General features: G+C 42.9%; 5 protein-coding genes across 7 annotated transcripts; 1 reads left to right on the top strand and 4 right to left on the bottom strand.

The window, feature by feature from the left end:
- Positions 1-154: 154 nt before the first annotated feature.
- LOC117567845 (GPI mannosyltransferase 2) lies at positions 155-1,964 on the bottom strand. Of its 2 annotated transcripts, none has more exons than XM_034248096.2 (2): positions 1,742-1,964; positions 155-1,677 (listed from the first exon to the last, which is right to left on the bottom strand). In XM_034248096.2, the coding sequence occupies exon 2, from the start codon at positions 1,672-1,674 to the stop codon at positions 322-324; it is 1,353 nt and encodes a 450-aa protein (XP_034103987.1). In that variant the 5' UTR covers positions 1,675-1,677; positions 1,742-1,964; the 3' UTR covers positions 155-321. The 2 variants fall into 2 exon arrangements, with proteins under 2 accessions (XP_034103987.1, XP_034103988.1); XM_034248097.2 differs by having other exon boundaries at positions 1,738-1,964.
- A 70-nt stretch (positions 1,965-2,034) lies between these two features.
- On the bottom strand, positions 2,035-3,184 carry LOC117567847 (uncharacterized). The gene has a single exon (XM_034248099.2). The coding sequence runs from the start codon at positions 3,035-3,037 to the stop codon at positions 2,114-2,116; it is 924 nt and encodes a 307-aa protein (XP_034103990.1). The 5' UTR covers positions 3,038-3,184; the 3' UTR covers positions 2,035-2,113.
- Positions 3,185-4,271: 1,087 nt separating this feature from the next.
- Positions 4,272-11,818, bottom strand: LOC117567962 (uncharacterized). Of its 2 annotated transcripts, XM_052005736.1 has the most exons (10): positions 11,565-11,818; positions 10,795-10,951; positions 10,557-10,732; positions 9,449-9,644; positions 9,184-9,388; positions 6,987-8,917; positions 6,824-6,929; positions 6,483-6,759; positions 6,102-6,399; positions 4,272-5,554 (listed from the first exon to the last, which is right to left on the bottom strand). In XM_052005736.1, the coding sequence occupies exons 2-10, from the start codon at positions 10,898-10,900 to the stop codon at positions 4,866-4,868; spliced, it is 3,984 nt and encodes a 1,327-aa protein (XP_051861696.1). In that variant the 5' UTR covers positions 10,901-10,951; positions 11,565-11,818; the 3' UTR covers positions 4,272-4,865. The 2 variants fall into 2 exon arrangements, with proteins under 2 accessions (XP_051861696.1, XP_034104156.1); XM_034248265.2 differs by lacking the exon at positions 11,565-11,818 and having other exon boundaries at positions 10,795-11,290.
- Positions 11,819-11,947: 129 nt separating this feature from the next.
- Positions 11,948-14,898, bottom strand: LOC117567266 (WD repeat and HMG-box DNA-binding protein 1). Its single transcript, XM_034247125.2, has one exon. The coding sequence runs from the start codon at positions 14,785-14,787 to the stop codon at positions 12,061-12,063; it is 2,727 nt and encodes a 908-aa protein (XP_034103016.1). The 5' UTR covers positions 14,788-14,898; the 3' UTR covers positions 11,948-12,060.
- A 55-nt stretch (positions 14,899-14,953) lies between these two features.
- On the top strand, positions 14,954-16,177 carry LOC117567268 (arginine-hydroxylase NDUFAF5, mitochondrial). Its single transcript, XM_034247130.2, has 3 exons — positions 14,954-15,145; positions 15,213-15,468; positions 15,525-16,177. Exons 1-3 carry the CDS (start codon positions 15,009-15,011, stop codon positions 16,131-16,133), a joined length of 1,002 nt encoding a protein of 333 aa, XP_034103021.1. The 5' UTR covers positions 14,954-15,008; the 3' UTR covers positions 16,134-16,177.
- The last annotated feature ends 56 nt before the right edge of the window (positions 16,178-16,233 follow it).

A 16,233-nucleotide genomic window follows, 5' to 3' on the forward strand; every position in this document is an offset into this window, starting at 1 on the left:
GCATTGCTTCGATATTTTTGGTGGTCATTATTATGATATAATTTTTCTTAATCATACATATACAAATTTGGTTTACAAAATTGGTCACAAATGAAATGCGAATGATACTGTTGCATCCGATAGCAAATAATCGAGCAATGTGAGCACAAAAATATATTTTCAAAGGTGTTTTATTTTTGTTGTATTTTTATTCGCATTAAATTGGTATTGCTTCGTTATTTGGTGGTCAACATTATTGCGTGAAACGCATCTAAAATAATTACGTACTAATCCAAACCTAACACAGTCTCTTTGGCAACATTACGCCCATCGTAGTCAAGTTCAAGTCCAGGGATAATTATTGCTGAAAAGGACAGTACCACATGCACAGTATACGGTACACCAAAAGAAGAGAGCACCAGCTTTTGTGCGAAACTTCAGCTGATCCAGTGATCGCGGCATATGATCTGCAGCAAACCAATAGAAAATGGGCGTTGCTGATGCCAGTAAGCGCGTCGACACCTGAATGTGAACGAACAGGGCACATACCAACGTTAAAAATGCGCCGTGAAGCACAAATGGTAGCGTCTTTTGAACTTTCAGCACATCCCGCCAGCTTGCGGTAGGTGCCCACTTCCTGGTGGCAAATGACCACAAATAATCACAACAATGCCAGTTCATGAAGAGTAGCATGGGCAGCGCCAAAATGAAATTAGGCAGCTGACTCCACTGGTAGTAGCGCAAGAAGCCAACATCCCAATAGTTTGATTGCACATAGTTGTAGGGGAAAGGCAAGGTGTATTGGCACCATGGCGATCCTTCGGGTCCTCGACCCGCGAGCAGATAATTACGTTCGCTGGCGTATGCCTGGACATGTTGAGGAATATTAACTTTAACGCTGGGTATGCAATATAGCCGATAGATGTAGAAATAGTAAGCGTGCAGGATGATAAGCGGCACAATCACAGCCAACGTCATTTTGAAAACTTGACGACACCGCTTCGCGTTTGCTGTCAGCAGCACGTGGCGAAGGAAGAAGTAGAGTGGGAATCCTAAGGCAATCAGGCCGTTGGAGCGACACATAATACAAGCCGATAGACTGACGCCGATACGAATATAGTTGAACTTCTGATGTGGCTTCACACACTCGAGCATCAGGAAAAAGCTGGTGTACGCAAAGCATGACTCTGAGTAGACGGCACTGAAGAAAATACTTGCCGGATTGAAGCAAAATATTAACGCTGCATTCCAGCTCTTGTTCAAGTCATTGAACATTCGTTGTGTCAGCTGATACAGCAGATTAGCCGCCTCACAGAAGAGCCACACATTTAATGCCACGCCTACGACCAGCGTCAGCGATTGCATCGACAATGGCACATATAAACTCTGGCAAGCCATTGCAATGTAGCGCACCATAGTTGGATACAGTGGATAGAAGGCCAGCGTATTCTCGTAAGTGTATAAATTGTTGGCAATATGCAAAAAGTATTCTCCATCCCAGTGGCGAAGTCCATTCAAACAGCCCACAATCAGCTTGTCCAGCCAGGGCAGAGGACCTTTTGTATAGCCTTCTGGTGGCAGAGGCATACGAAAAACATCCGGCTTATGATCGGGCACCACCCAGTTGGACACCAGTTGCACAGCCAAGACAATTAGGCGACTTGAAAGTGCCAACTTTGTTACTTTCAGCGTCATTTTCTGTTGAACGCAGACGTAAGCATGTGATTCATGTCATTATTAACCAGATGTGCAACTTACTCACCGACCGGCTGCCGCTGCTTCTTTGTAGATGTAGTCGTGTCGTAGATGTTGTAGTAATTTAAGTTTTCCTGTGTTTTAGAAGCGCACAGCAATAGTTACTGTGTGTGTCAAGGAGTCTCAAGACTCCCCGTATATTGATGTTGACATTAAATGGGCCGGTTAGTCCGTCGTAAAATAATATTTATCAAATATGTCAAATAACCGGCAAGCGGAGTAACAAACAGTGCGTACACACCCATTCAGTGTGTACAAATGGAATGCGGTGCTATCGATAACAAGAACACAAATCGGCGCTTATTTCAAATGTAATTGCTCGACTACATAGAAATTAAATGTAATATGTATTTATTTATTTTTGTTTACATATTTGTATTTATTCGGCTTCAGATTCCGACTCAGACGGTTTCTGCACATCCACACCATCAAACAAGCTCATAAGTTCTTCCTCCTTCCGTTTAATTCGATCCTGTATATTTGATATGGACTCAGTTTTAGGAATTTCACGAGTAAAAAATTCATCCATAGATTTGAATACATTACAGTATTGGGCTGACTCAAAGTGAGGTAAAATCGAGGATGGCTTCTTGGCAGCACGTTTTGTTACACATGTGCGTTCCATATACTCCTTCAGTTCGTCCAAATGCTGTTCCTCATCGCGCTCATGGGAATCAAATTTACGCTTTGATTCGCGCTTACTTTTATTTGGACTTTCGCGGCGCGTCTTGTCAATTTTTCTGGTAATTAGTGTCGAGGGCATCAAGAGCTTAATATCGCCGACGAGTAGGTCACGATTCATTATTTCCGCCTCATCAGTTTGAATTCCAGTGTCAAGCATGATGATAGTGGCTGGCTCATCGTCTATTCTACCATTATTTTGGACTTCTTCTAATTTATCTTTTATTACTATAGCAGCGCCTACAGCAGACTTTCGAGTTGGCCACATGCGATCTGATTGTTTTGAAGCACCGATCGTAGCTAGTCTATCGGGGAACTTTTTATCGCCATTTACTGAAGCTTTTCCTTTACGGGGACTGACTACTTTTTCACCAGATGCCTTATTACGAATACTAGCAGCACGTAGCGTTGATGCAATATTAGACTTCTCCTGACGCCCAGATGCAGGTATGCGACAAGCAGCTGTAGACGATGCCTTTAAGATGACGTTGCCTCCATCGCCATCGCCTCCGTTTGCTCGTAGCCTAGCTCCGGTTTTGTGTGATGATAGCGGCGTCGCCATTCTGTTACAACGTGCAGTATCTACCAAATTTGATATAGTCAATCTATTTCGTGCGCTCATACTCTAAATTTCTTTATAAAATGTGAATGCCACTATTTATTCGACGTTGCTGAGCTTCAATTTGAAGTTACGAAAATTTATAAAATTTTCTCGAAAATCTAGTAAATATTATGTATAACTCTTATGAAATAGTGTTTAATTTGTTCATTTCTCAACTTCTAAAATTGTAAAAAGCCAACTTTATCAAATACATTTCACAACAAAAATTAAAAGCAAAAAACTTTTGAATTCAACTACTACAATATTTGAAAAATGGTTGATAAAGTGCAATTATGCGAACTTTAAGGAATTTCACTAATCTTTCTATACCCGCTACCCATAAGGTGTGTCGGCAGAAATATATGTAACAGAGACTATCAGAGCTATAATTAATCTCACAGTCGAGCACACTCGACTGTAGCTTTCTTACTTGTTTTTATCTGATCGCAACCAAATTTCAGGAATCACAAAGACTTTAGCCTTAAAATTACGCTTGTTATTCGAGTTGTGTCGATTTGCGGGGGCGGAAGTGGGCGTGACAAAAATTGGAAACACACTTAATCTGCGTGCAAACATAAAAAATGCTGTCGAAAATAAATTATAGCAGTCTTATAGTCTCTGAGATCTAGGTGTTCATACGGACATACGTACATGGCTAGATCGTCTCGGCAATTGATGCTGATCAAGAATATATATTTTATAGGGTCGGTGATGCCTCCTTCTACCTGTTACATACATTTCCTGCCGACACAAAGTTATAATACCCTTCTACCCTATGGGTAGCGGGTATAATTATCGAAGAAATTCTTTTCTATGGGCAAAAATCCTACTTTCTAGGGGTCTTTTGTGCTTTGACTGACAATCTGGTATATTTTGCACTCTATAGTGTATATTGATTGTAGTGTCATATTAATATACCAAATACATCAGTTGGTATGTATTTAGTACTTTGTGGTATATTATTTTGATATATTTTGAGAATAGTACCGCAATATTTTGGTTTTATTCAAAATGGGTAGCGGGTATCTCACATTCAAGCACTTTCGACTGTAGCTTTCCCATTTGTTTATTGGTGGTCCAATAAATTTTATATTACTTTTAATAATAAAGTATTTTTCTGGACAAAAAATATTGTTTGTTACTGAGACCGATTACTTAACATGTACTCGATATGTACATATGAAATTCGCAATAACTTCATTGCACCTAATCCGACGAATTCAATTAAATTAATGATCTAAAAGAAACTAAAATGTGCCGTATACATAATTGTTTATTAAAGTTATTTTTGATTAGCATAAAGTAAATAATGGTCAGAAATCCAGTGCCCAATTTGCAATACCATTATTATTACGTAATGTTTTTTCCAAGGTGAATACATAAATTGATCAAATCTAACAAACGTATGCAATATACGCAGTTTCACAAATGTGTTAAAACCTTATTGTTTATAGTTCAATTTTTGGCTGATTTAGTATCATTACAGACATAAATATTTAATTTCAGACTCACAAGATTATGAATCTAACGTTGTATGCCTTTTCAATATATACGTACATATATGATGAAATAGCGTACAACTTATTAAACTTGTGCTTGAATAAAATAGATCAGAGACCTTTATCCAAGATCGTAAGTTATAGATGCAAGTGAGTTTCTCCCGTAACTCATTTGCAAATACAAAATACGAATATTTTTTATTGTTTGCTCTCCAGAACATGGTGCAGTCGAAGCAGCCAACTTGAGTGAAGCAGCGTCCTTTACATCATGCTTCCAGAGAGCAAGGTCAAAAAAGGATTACAGTGATACTCGAAGGTTCACGGAGTAGTCCTCATAAATGTAGTTCGTACTACATAATATAATAATTATGAAATAACACAAGTGCTTTTCTTTTTAGGCTCCGGTTTATGTGCATTATAAAACGGAGGCGGCAGTCTGTATGCATCACTGAGCCCTGGCGAATGCTGAGTCGGTCTTGCACTCGAAATATGTGATGAATATTTACTCTTGAACCTACATGCGAAAATCGCGAGTTGTCCGTCGGAATGTGACAATACTGCGAAGGGCGTTGCAAATAGGGACTGGCCGGTGGAGCAGAAGGAGCAAAGGAGGAACAGACAGCCTCTGTAGCAATATCGTAATGAATTTTTGAAGTCAGGTTCAATGTTGATGCTCTTGAAGTAGTGGAAGAGGCCACATTTTCAGATTGTTTCGTATTCGCACGAATATCAGCAGAAGTCTTATTACTGATCTCTGGCGAAGATGAAGGCACCTTCTTCATATTTGATATGGTTGGCTTCAGAGTAGAAGCAGTATTGGTCTTCTCATTTAGGAAGAGCTTTTGCATATCTTCCCTAATTGAGCGAATTGTGTCCGATTCATTTTCCACATAACGCGGAACACTGGGTAATTCTTCAAGCAACTTGTCCATATCAGTCTTCTTGACTTGCGGTGTCTGAGATCCCAGCTTCAAAAGTTCTTCTTTGTTGTAGACCATCTTCTTGGCGGCATTAAAGTTCGATTTCTTTTGCGTTGTTGCTAAATATGAAGAATATGAGAAATAGGTAAATAAGTAATGCAGATATTAATTTAAAATGAGCTAGGAAACCCAATAACAACCAGATAATCGTGAAATTGATAACAAATACAGTGCATGATTTTGATAGTCGCCCTGATCAAAATATGCATGTGCCAATTTATTGTAAACATGGGTCGATATTTGGATATTACAACTGAAAGAACTTCAATTGGTCCTTTATATGAATTCCTGATCAACTTGACTTGGATTAAAAACAGCTGAGAATTGTACACAAAATAGCAGGCGGCGTCGCTTTCATAGGAGCGTATGAGAAATACGATGTGGTATATATGGTCTTGAAGACATCTAAAATGCACGTAGCGAACATACGAGATATGAGATATGTACTAGCGACCCCATTCACAATCTGTTAACGGATGATTCGAAATGCTATTGATTCGGCACAGGCATTTGAGTACATGCATTTGTAGTCATTCTCACGATTACTTTGGTATTTTTGGTAATGATATTGATGGTTATACTGATAATTATGATAACGATTATTACTTCGCTTGAATGAGTGTCCCAATGTTGAGGTCTCCTCGGTTGATGATGGTGGTGTGTGCGGTGTGCGATTGTTTACATGACCATTTGTCCGAGATCCTTTAACGGCGGTGCCGGAGCCAGCGCCGTCACTCGATTCGCTCAGTTTATTGTCCTCCGGATAATAAGGCGAACCGACGAGTGTCTTTCGATCGCGACACATATCAATAATATGTTTGAATTCATCGTTCTTGCTAAGCGTGCGTGGATTACCAATAAGGATTAACAATGACATTGGCCGTGAGAGCAGTACGTTCAAACGCTGTGTGTGAGGAAGAATATAAATGTAATTCGATTCTCGCAAAATTGGCATGAGATATCTATACAGCTAAAAGAAGCACTTACCCGACTATTATTGAGAAAACCCAGCTTTTCAGTAAATGAGCGCACAAATGAGACGATAATAATTTGTTTTTCCTTACCCTGGAACAGTTCAACAGATCCACAATCAATTTGATGCCAATTGCGCATGTTGAGCTGCTCCTGGATGCGCTGATACTGATTTTTATATGGCGATATTATGCCAATGTCAGTTTCCGCCAACTTTTGACCGTTAATGCCAAAATACATAAGATCCTTTACATAGTCCATAACCGCATCGATCTCCTTATTGTTGCACAGACTGCAAAATGTCACATGGAATTAATATAGACGTACATACACTTGATTGCTCACGATAAACATACCTTACTGAACTTTTGGAATTCATTGTCGTGCCGAAAACCGAATGGAACATGATCGGAAAGTCTTCGTTTGGCGTGTGAAACCAATTTTTAGCCCGGTTTACATTTTCTGCCAAAGGCAATAACACATAAATAAATAACTTAAGTAAAGTTTAAAAGCCCTTACCCAAAGCAGCTTCCGTCAAGAGTTCGTTGTCGTAATAAAGCTTGCTGTAGAGCGATACAATTTCAGGATGGGAACGATAGTTACGTCGCAATCGCGTCTGCACAGCCACATTGTAATCACCATTCTCGTCCAAGCGATAGCACTCACGCTTTATTAGACGATCAAACAGAGAGACACTCAGTCCCCAATCGCCGGCACGCTGTGATTGCAACACTGGACCAAGCTGCTTATGATCTCCGGAGAGTATAAGATTGGTGCATGGTGCTATTGTGCATGTGATGCCCATAAGCACCTCGGCTTCTGTTGAGGCAGCCGCCTCGTCCACAAAAACATGGGAGAAAACACTACGTTTATCCTCGTCGCGTCCAAAACCGCCCGTCGATAGTTTACCGGCCAAGCTGAGGGTGCAAACCACAATGCGGTAGTTGTGCACCGCCTGCACGTCCGGATAAAAATGTAGGGCATACATGTTGGAGTACTCCAGCAACAGATCATCAATGTTATCGATGCGGCGATCGCAGCTGGCGGCAAAGATGCGAGTGAGCGGACGAGTCTGATTGGGCACCTTTGATATGGAGCGCAACAGACGCAAGGCAATCTCATCACAGGCCGTATTCGAGCCTGCGAGCACTAGTATATGGGTCTCCGGACGCCGAACATACAGTTGATAAATGGCTTCGCAAATGGTTGCCGTTTTGCCTGTACCGGGTGGTCCGAAGACAATGTATGGTGCTGGAAGCTTATTACAAAAGGCGATCTGTTGCACCGCTTGCTGTTGCTCAGGATTGCGTGCGATGTTCTTGTTGTAGAGGTTCAAAGCGCCAATGGCGACTGGTTGCTTGGAAATATTGGAGGGAAATAATAAACGCTGCACATGCTCGGACGTAGTTAGCTTCAGTTGATGCAGAGCACGATATTGATAGCGCAGAACAGCGCGAACTGGTCGAAACACCAATGCAAATGTGGTATTATCGGGCAGATGGCGATCGCAGGTGATATTAACGCGCTGCGGCGATACGCCCAAGATGCGGGCAAAGTAAACGCGCGGCTCGCGTCGCTCCTTTTCGGGCGGTCCGAACAGCTCGTTTACCTTGTGGCCCCATTGAATGAGCGCATCGAAATCCTTAAGTGCCAACTCCAATATGATGCCATTGTTATCCAATAGCTGGCGTATGCTATTGGCTTTGCCAGGCTCGGGCTGGTTAATGATGTTGCTGCGTTCGTTAATGATTAACACATCATCTCCTGGTGATAGGACATCTTCAGCACTAATGCCACGTGAATTGGGTTGCAATTTCACAGACAACTCCTTGCCAAACTGATGCAGTTCCATTTTGGACTGCTTGAGTGCCACATAACACTGCAATCGCTCAATATCTTCCACCTGTAGCAGAGTCCTCAATGTTCCGTGCAGATTTTGTTGCGTCAGCTCGTTGCCCAGCTCACAGTAATTGCGATACTCCTTGTTGTACTCGGCCAGACGCAGTTGGGCATCCTGGGCATCGCGCTTTAATGCCGTCACAATTGCTGGCGGCGGTATAGCCGGCTCGAGACGTCCGCCTCGAAACTGCTCACTGTTGGACAGTCGATACGGATTCACATTGAAGCTGACCTTAGGCAATGCCTCAGTGCGCATAAAATGATGCTGTTCCACGTAATGTTGACGCTGTCCATTCACCAACTGACTGTACCCAATCACAATGGGCTGTTCCCGCAAAATCATAAAGACATGCGAGTCCACAAAGAAGATCAGTTGTCCAGTAGCCGGCACCTCCACAGGCAGACGACTGTTGTGCACATAATAGAACTGCCGCGACTGAACAATGATGAACTTCTCAATCACCAGATCGTTCAATTCAGTCTGCAGCGTAAAGCCAAAGTAATGACTGTCCACGCATGTCTGATACGATAAAGTCAGCATTGGCTCGGCACTGTGAATAAAAGATTTAAATAATAGGTTTAATTGATAAAATGTCAATATAATTGCTTAACTTAAAATACAAGCAACTTTTTTATTTAAAATTTTAAGAATAGATAGCAGAATAGAATATATTTATATATGGGATATATATAATACATATATTTAGAAATTTTGTCGAGCAATTTTATTTTTGACAAATGAATACACATTCATAAGACTAAAAGTCTTCATTGTAGTATGCAGGTATTATAAGATTAGATTTGCCAATTATCTTACCGCTTTGTCATTTGCTGCAACGATTCGAAATCTGACTCATCACCATGATATTCTATATGCTCCTCGTACTTCTCAATACTCTCAAAATTGCGCTGACAAACATAGCAACCCAACGAGCTTAGTTCAAAGTCGACGTATCGCTGTTGCTTTTGGGTCTTCTGATATTTTAATGGTACCGATTCAGCCTTCTCGTCCAGTACGAATTCTACAACAGATTAACTTTAGATACAAACAACAAATGAATACAATTGCGATGTTTATTTACTTTGGGTTATCGGGCCGTTGTTCTCAGCGTCCGTCACATTGCTAACGACAGCAAGATCGGTTTGTCGTTGCTTCTCATCTTTAGCATTGTATTTCTCCTTTCGAAACTCTATCAAAGCCAAGCTTTTAATGCGATAATTTGGATCGCCGCGTGGGGTATTCATCAAAAAGTTCGTTCGCTGCAACAATTTTCCGATCTACAATAGAAGACCGCAAGACTCGTTCATAATAAACAATGAAATACTTTTAATATACAAGTGTATATATGTATATATTTATTGAGTTGTGGTTGCACTTGTTATCGCGCAAGGCATGTGCAAATTCTATATTATTGTTTATTGCCCTTTGGGACTGGTAATAGATAAAATAAATGATGGGGAATTTAGAAACAAATATTAAATTAATTGTGTTTGTTGTCTGTGAAGTTTTGTCTTTAAGGTGGATTCCCTTTTAAAAATATAAACGCAACAAGCTACAAAAAAAAGTATATTAAAAGCCCAAACTGAAGCAACTGAGGGGTTTTCCATGCAAACATTTCTCTATTAAAACCGGCTTTAGCGTTTACAACAATAGTAGCGGCGTGTGTATTATACTATTATAACTCATGCGGCTTCAAACATATATGACTCACACGTTTAAATTATACGGAAACATTCCTATCGATATTGCTGATACCAATAAGCGAAACTGATTGCAAAAATGAAACACATTGAATCTGGCTAAACATGCTACTTTAAAATGTAATAAGTACTAAATTCCCATAGAAAACCAAAATTCTAAACATCTAATTATATTGAAGAGCGTATCAATTGTAAGAATATGACTACTTAATTTGACGAAACAAAATGTTCAAATTTCAAATTGCGTCTTTTCTACTTGTCTTTCTAAGTATCGTCTAGTTAAACAAAGGAAATACATGCAAAATATAATGAACAACAATTAGATACCCTACTACACCTGAGTATTAACACGTTTAACTTTATTTGAGATTCCCCTAGTTGTAGATAATAACACTGAGAAGCCGCTGCAGTTCTCTAGGTCAATAATAATAATACACTTCTATTATTCGAAGTTTAAATCATATAAATACACATCTAGTTCGTACTTACATTGAACGGTCCGTTAACGGAGAGCTTTATGCGAACCTCGGCGCTGTTAGGCACCAACCATAGGTATTGATCGAATTCCCTTCGCAACGTACGCTTGTCCACATACCAGGCACTCCGGGCGCTGACCACTTGCTTATCCGTCATACGGAGCAGAAAGCTGCCAATGAGCTCCCGCTCTAAAGAGAAATTTCATTGTTAATATAGTATATTGTCTTCAAACTGATAATTCAACACGTACCCCAAGACTTGCTGCCGTTGTTGTTGTTGTTGTTTTTACTGTTCATATTCATATATGGATAAGCGGGAGGTGTCGATGGCGGCGTCAAAATGGAAGAAGACTGCATTTCTGTTGTTGTTCCTGTATTAGTTGCGTTGTCAATCCAATTGGGCGGCTTCTTTTGGCAAAAGGGCTTTTTTTGGTTTTTATTCTTTGTCATGTTAAATTTATATTCGTATACAAAAGGACACAAATTCACTGTGTACACACGCACACACACACACACTAACACACACTCTTAGACTCACAACGAAATAACGAAGGCAACACAAATTGTCGCACACTGGATTCTTTCTGGAATTATAAACTGCAAATAGTACGAATTTTGTACCGTTTTCTTGTTAAATTTTTAGCAATCCACCTAAAACACACACACTAGCGGACACACAACTTATTAATTTTTGTTGTTCTTAGAAATAAGACCACTGCGCACCACACAATTAAACGATCACTGCTATGTATATAATGACCAACGTAATATGCTGTCAACTCCAAAAATGTATCAAGTGTACACATTTGCCTACTCTCTCATTCGCACAGTTTCGCGGAAATCGAGATCGCCTGAGCTTGTCATGTGTGCATGTGTGAGTCTTTGTTTGTAGCCCGCGTGTGTGTGTGTGTGTTTTTGGTATATGCATGTGCATGCAATAGTAACGGTAAAACTTGACAATTCAGCCAGTATTGCCGTGCATAAGTACGTAAATACGCACACATGTATCCTACTTACCCACTGCGAATTTTTGTTTGCGATAAAAACATGCCACGCCTTCTTGAAATGTATTATATGTATGTGTGTATTGTATTTATTTTGTTTGTATATTTGGGTATGTATTAAAATATAGCGTGTAACACGATTCAAAATAGAACTACTAAATTCAATATGTATGACTTAAAAATCAGACCCAGCACGAAATTACGAGAAATATTCACCAGCGCTAACAAAGAGACACTTATTATATCTCCCACTTCTTTCACGGGGAAGACCACTCTTCTAACTGATCGCGACTCGTTTTCACGGCAATCATTGTTTGATCGAAACCTGTGTTGCAGTGTTGCCAGACCTGCGAACTTAGACATAAAAAAGCATGCCGCATATACAGTATATTTTGTGCCATCTCGACGGTCACACTATTATTTATTACGAATTTAAAATTTAAACATAAAACCGCTACGAGTTTTCTTCTACAACTGTTTGATCTTAACGCTAGCATAAAATGAAAAAAACGTTTACTTTTTGGCGAGTTTTAGCTTCTCCGATCCGAATATAACGCCGGTATCAACTAGCTTGCGCTTCATGGCAAACGGATTGACCGAGTTGAGTGGTAAACGCTGTAGATCCTCGCTGCCATCGTTGACACTCGCTTTGCTAGGCAGCAATTCGCTCTGCTGCGACTCGGACTCACCAAACATATTCTCCTGGGTGTCCAATGCTGCTGTGGCGACATCTGGTGTGGCAGGTCGCGAGCTTGCAGCTCTAAAAAGGCTTGGCGAATTGGAGAAGCGCTTGAGAGCACCTCGCTTCGAGGCGCTAAGCTCCATGGCTTTGGGCGCTAGTTTGGGTGTGGTTGCCGTAGAGGTGGACGCTCCTACCATTGGCAGCACAATGGTTGCCGCAATGCCATTGGCGCCCAGAAGCTGTTGTTGCTTACGCGCCTCCTGTACAGCCTCAAGTTGTGGCAGCAGTTCGCACAAACGATCCGACAGATGAATGCGTCCACGTTTCGAGGCATATTTTACGGCCAGTTGCAGCAGATCGGTGCAAGCAATCGTTTCGATCAGTTCGCGGGCTCGTGTCTCGCACTCACCGTTGCAGGCAAGCGCAAACAACTTGATGGCCATTTCCTTTTGCAGCTTCTCGGCGCCATCCACTTGCATTATGCTGGCGCGCATCAACGTGTCCTCAAGCTCGGACTTCTCCACCTCAATGTCACACAACGGCAGCTGCATGCGCAACTCCTGCACCATAGGACGCGGATTTGTCATGGGATACGAACTGCCACGACACAGCACAGCCTGCACAATCTGTCGGACCTCCGATAATGCGACAATGAAGTAATTATTTGAGACACTGGAACTCTGCTTCATGGTGTCGCAGATGGGGAACCAGGCATTGCTCGCTCGTCGATACAACTGCACCAGGCCCATGTTGTCCGCCATGCTAGGCGAGCCCACATCCGTGTAACCCAGCCAGCTGAGCTGTCGTCCTGGGGTCAGCGGCACAGGGAAATGTTCCACGCGCAGATTCAAGCCGCTGACATTTATCAGCATGGCAGACAAGTGCTGTTGTGTCTGACTGCTGCCAGCGCCGTGATAGACACACAACAGACTATGGTCGTGTCCGGCTAATGCCACCACTGGCCCGGGAATACTGAGCACCTCACGCTGTGTGCCCATCACGCTAAAAAGTCGCAGAAAGTGTGTACTTGTGGCCACGCCAATCAGTTGACTGGTGGCCGCTAATGCCTCGACACTCTCACAATCGGGCAGGCCAAGTGACCACTCCTTGTTGCCGGCCGCTGCGAGAGCAATCACCACCAGCTTGTTGCTGTCCGTGGAGGCTAAGGCCAAGGCGCTGCGACTGAGACTGGCCAGATTGTGTTGATTGTAGTTGTTGCTCAGGTGCAGGGCATGGTGCACGCTAGCATCGTGAAACTCTACGTCAATGGCGCCATCGCCGCTGGGTTCTGTGTGTGCGGTTACGATGCCCACATCATTCCACACCAGGTAACGATGCTCGAGCTCATTGGGCGTGGCTCCCGGTTGGAATGCCGCCTGTTGCTTAAACCACTTCAATTGAGGTGCAGCTGGGGCAGTTCGACTGCTAGCCATGGAATGTCGGCTCGCATTGTCATCGTCCATGTCATCTGTGGCCTTGCTCATCACCTTGCGTTTAAGCTGCTCCAAGCTCACACCATCGCCGTCGTCCACCTCATTCACACCGTCCTCGTCACCCTGCTCAAATTCATAGTCGTTGCCACCCAGAAAATCATCCTGCTCCTCTTCCGCTTCCACGCCATTAACAAGATCATCCTGTGGCTCATCGTCGCCCGCAAAGATGGTACCCAATTGTCCGGTGGAATCGCAGAAGGCTACCTCATCCTCGTTGGCCGTATTCCAGGCCAAGCAAGTGATAGCCTTGCAATCACTGGGAGCCGTCTCCACTTGCAATGCTTTGCGACGCTGTACATCAAAGATGCTTAGCTCTCCGCTGGTGGTGCCAGCTGCTAGGCGTTCGCCATTGGGCGAGAACTGACAGCAGCTGTAGTTGCTGGACACACGCTCATCCTGCAGTCTATAGGAGACTTGCCAGTTCGTTGTGTTAAGCACTATGATCTCCTTGTCCAGGCAATAAGCCAATTGCTCGCCGCGTTGTGGCTCAAAGGATGGTGTACCAAAGAGGCTGGTGCTCTCAAAGCTGTTAGAACGCGGCAGACCACCAAGACTCTTCAGTTCCTCACCCGTTTCAAAGTTCCAGACCTTGAGTTCGCCATCACCGGCAATTGAGACGAGCAGACGACGCTCGACGTGCATGTCCAGCGCCAAAATGGGTCCTTTGTGACCTTCCAGTGTTATCTCAGCGCCAGCATTGTCACCGCGCAGTAATTTGATGGTGGTGTCTTCGCTGCCAGCTGCCGTGTAATCACCGCAAACACGCAAGCATGTTGCGGGCGCCGTGAAACGCATGAGGATTCCATCGCTGTCCATTTGCGGAAAGGTATAGGCGTGCACAGTGTTGCGATCTGTGGACGCCAAGAGGCGGCTGCCCGTGTGCGCAATGCACATGACGAATTCGCCCAAGCAAGTGGATCGGGGATCATCGTCGCTGATACATGTCCAGTGGCGTATGTCGCCGTCGGTGCCGCATGTGATGATGAAGTCACCTTTGGGAGTGTACAGCAGTCCTGTGTAGCCATTAGTATGCGCATAGCGCAGGGAACTGCGCGTAAAACTCATTGCAATTAAATTTAATGCTGCTGCTTTCAATGTCCACTTTTTACTATGTTCGCGCCAAAACAAAACAATATGAGTGTTGGTTAAGCGTAAACAAGTATCCGCTCTGCAACACTAACATTATGGGCATTTAAGTTGTTTTGAAAATACCACTTCAAAAAATATACTGACAAACAGCTGACCGGCGTTACGGCATAACAAACAAAGCTGTTGTAAGTAAATAAATGATGATTAAAACGTGCGTTCAGCACTTTAATTTAATAAAATGCGGCGCTTGGCGCTCGCTTTCAACACAACCATCGCACATGAACATATTCGATCGGAACGCCAAAAGACTACAGAAGGAACGCGCAGCACTCAGGTAAGATTATCATTCAACATATACGAATGTTGTAATATTTTATGAATTAAAAGAATGTTCTGTGCAGTGCAGATGTGGGTCTCTATGATTATTTGAAAGAGGAGGTCGGCTTCCGATTGGCGGATCGAGTGTTTGACATTAAGCGCGAATTCAAAACTGCTGCTGACATTGGCTGTAATCGTGGCTACATATCGAAGCACATTCTCGCCGAGTGCGTCGAACATCTCACGCTGACCGACACAAGCGCCAGTATGCTTGAACAGGCTCAAGGAACACCAGGCCTCAAAATGCATAAACTTCTGCAGGATGAGGAACAGTTGGAGGCGAGTAAACTAACCACCATTATTCATCTTACATACTGACCATTTTCTTGTAACAGTTCGAAGAAAATTCGCTGGATTTGGTTATCTCTAGTCTGAGTTTGCACTGGGTCAACGATTTGCCCGGCTGCTTTGCCAAAATCAAGAGCAGTCTGAAGCCAGACGGCGTTTTTATTGCATCACTCTTTGGTGGCGATACTCTGTACGAGCTGCGCTCTTCGTTGCAGCTGGCGGAGCTGGAACGCAAGGGCGGCATTGCGCCGCATGTTTCGCCGTTTACACAGATACGCGATATTGGATCGCTGTTGAATCGCGCCGGTTTCACCATGCTGACCATTGATACGGACGAATTAGTCATTGGCTATCCAAGCATGTTTGAGTTGATGTGGGATCTCAAGGGCATGGCCGAGAATAATGCGGCATTCAATAGGCCGGCGCATGTGAGTCGCGAAACATTGCTGGCAGCCAGTGCTATATACAAGGAACTATATGCGAAACCGAACGAAGAGGGCGTGCCAGCCACGTTTCAGATCATCTATCTGGTCGGGTGGAAACCGGGGCCAAATCAACCACAACCTTTGCCACGCGGTACAGCCGAAGTATCGCTTAAGGATTTGGGTACGATTTTCGAGAAGGGTGGCAAGATCAAGGTGGATGGGGATGCTTGAAGAACAGAAAACGACATAGATACTAAATAAATTGTTATAAACAAATTAAATTTCAAGTTTATTTTTGTTTTGGGGGAGGGAACTTAGGTCAATCAAATGA

Source organism: Drosophila albomicans, chromosome 3 (assembly GCF_009650485.2).
Source record: "Drosophila albomicans strain 15112-1751.03 chromosome 3, ASM965048v2, whole genome shotgun sequence".
NCBI lineage: Eukaryota > Metazoa > Arthropoda > Insecta > Diptera > Drosophilidae > Drosophila > Drosophila albomicans.

Bases quoted from the DNA above. Each gene is read 5' to 3' on its own strand.
- LOC117567845 (XM_034248096.2), bottom strand. From the start codon at position 1,674: ATGACGCTGAAAGTAACAAAGTTGGCACTTTCAAGTCGCCTAATTGTC.
- LOC117567962 (XM_034248265.2), bottom strand. From the start codon at position 10,993: ATGACAAAGAATAAAAACCAAAAAAAGCCCTTTTGCCAAAAGAAGCCG. The intron at 6,930-6,986 runs GTAAGGGCTTTT...TGCCTTTGGCAG, and splicing joins CTTGACGGAAGCTGCTTTGG to AAAATGTAAACCGGGCTAAA. The intron at 5,555-6,101 runs GTAATAATCGTT...CTTCATATTTAG, and splicing joins GGGACACTCATTCAAGCGAA to CAACAACGCAAAAGAAATCG.
- LOC117567268 (XM_034247130.2), top strand. From the start codon at position 15,009: ATGATGATTAAAACGTGCGTTCAGCACTTTAATTTAATAAAATGCGGC. The intron at 15,146-15,212 runs GTAAGATTATCA...TGTTCTGTGCAG, and splicing joins AAGGAACGCGCAGCACTCAG to TGCAGATGTGGGTCTCTATG. The intron at 15,469-15,524 runs GCGAGTAAACTA...TTCTTGTAACAG, and splicing joins AGGATGAGGAACAGTTGGAG to TTCGAAGAAAATTCGCTGGA.
- LOC117567266 (XM_034247125.2), bottom strand. From the start codon at position 14,787: ATGAGTTTTACGCGCAGTTCCCTGCGCTATGCGCATACTAATGGCTAC.
- LOC117567847 (XM_034248099.2), bottom strand. From the start codon at position 3,037: ATGAGCGCACGAAATAGATTGACTATATCAAATTTGGTAGATACTGCA.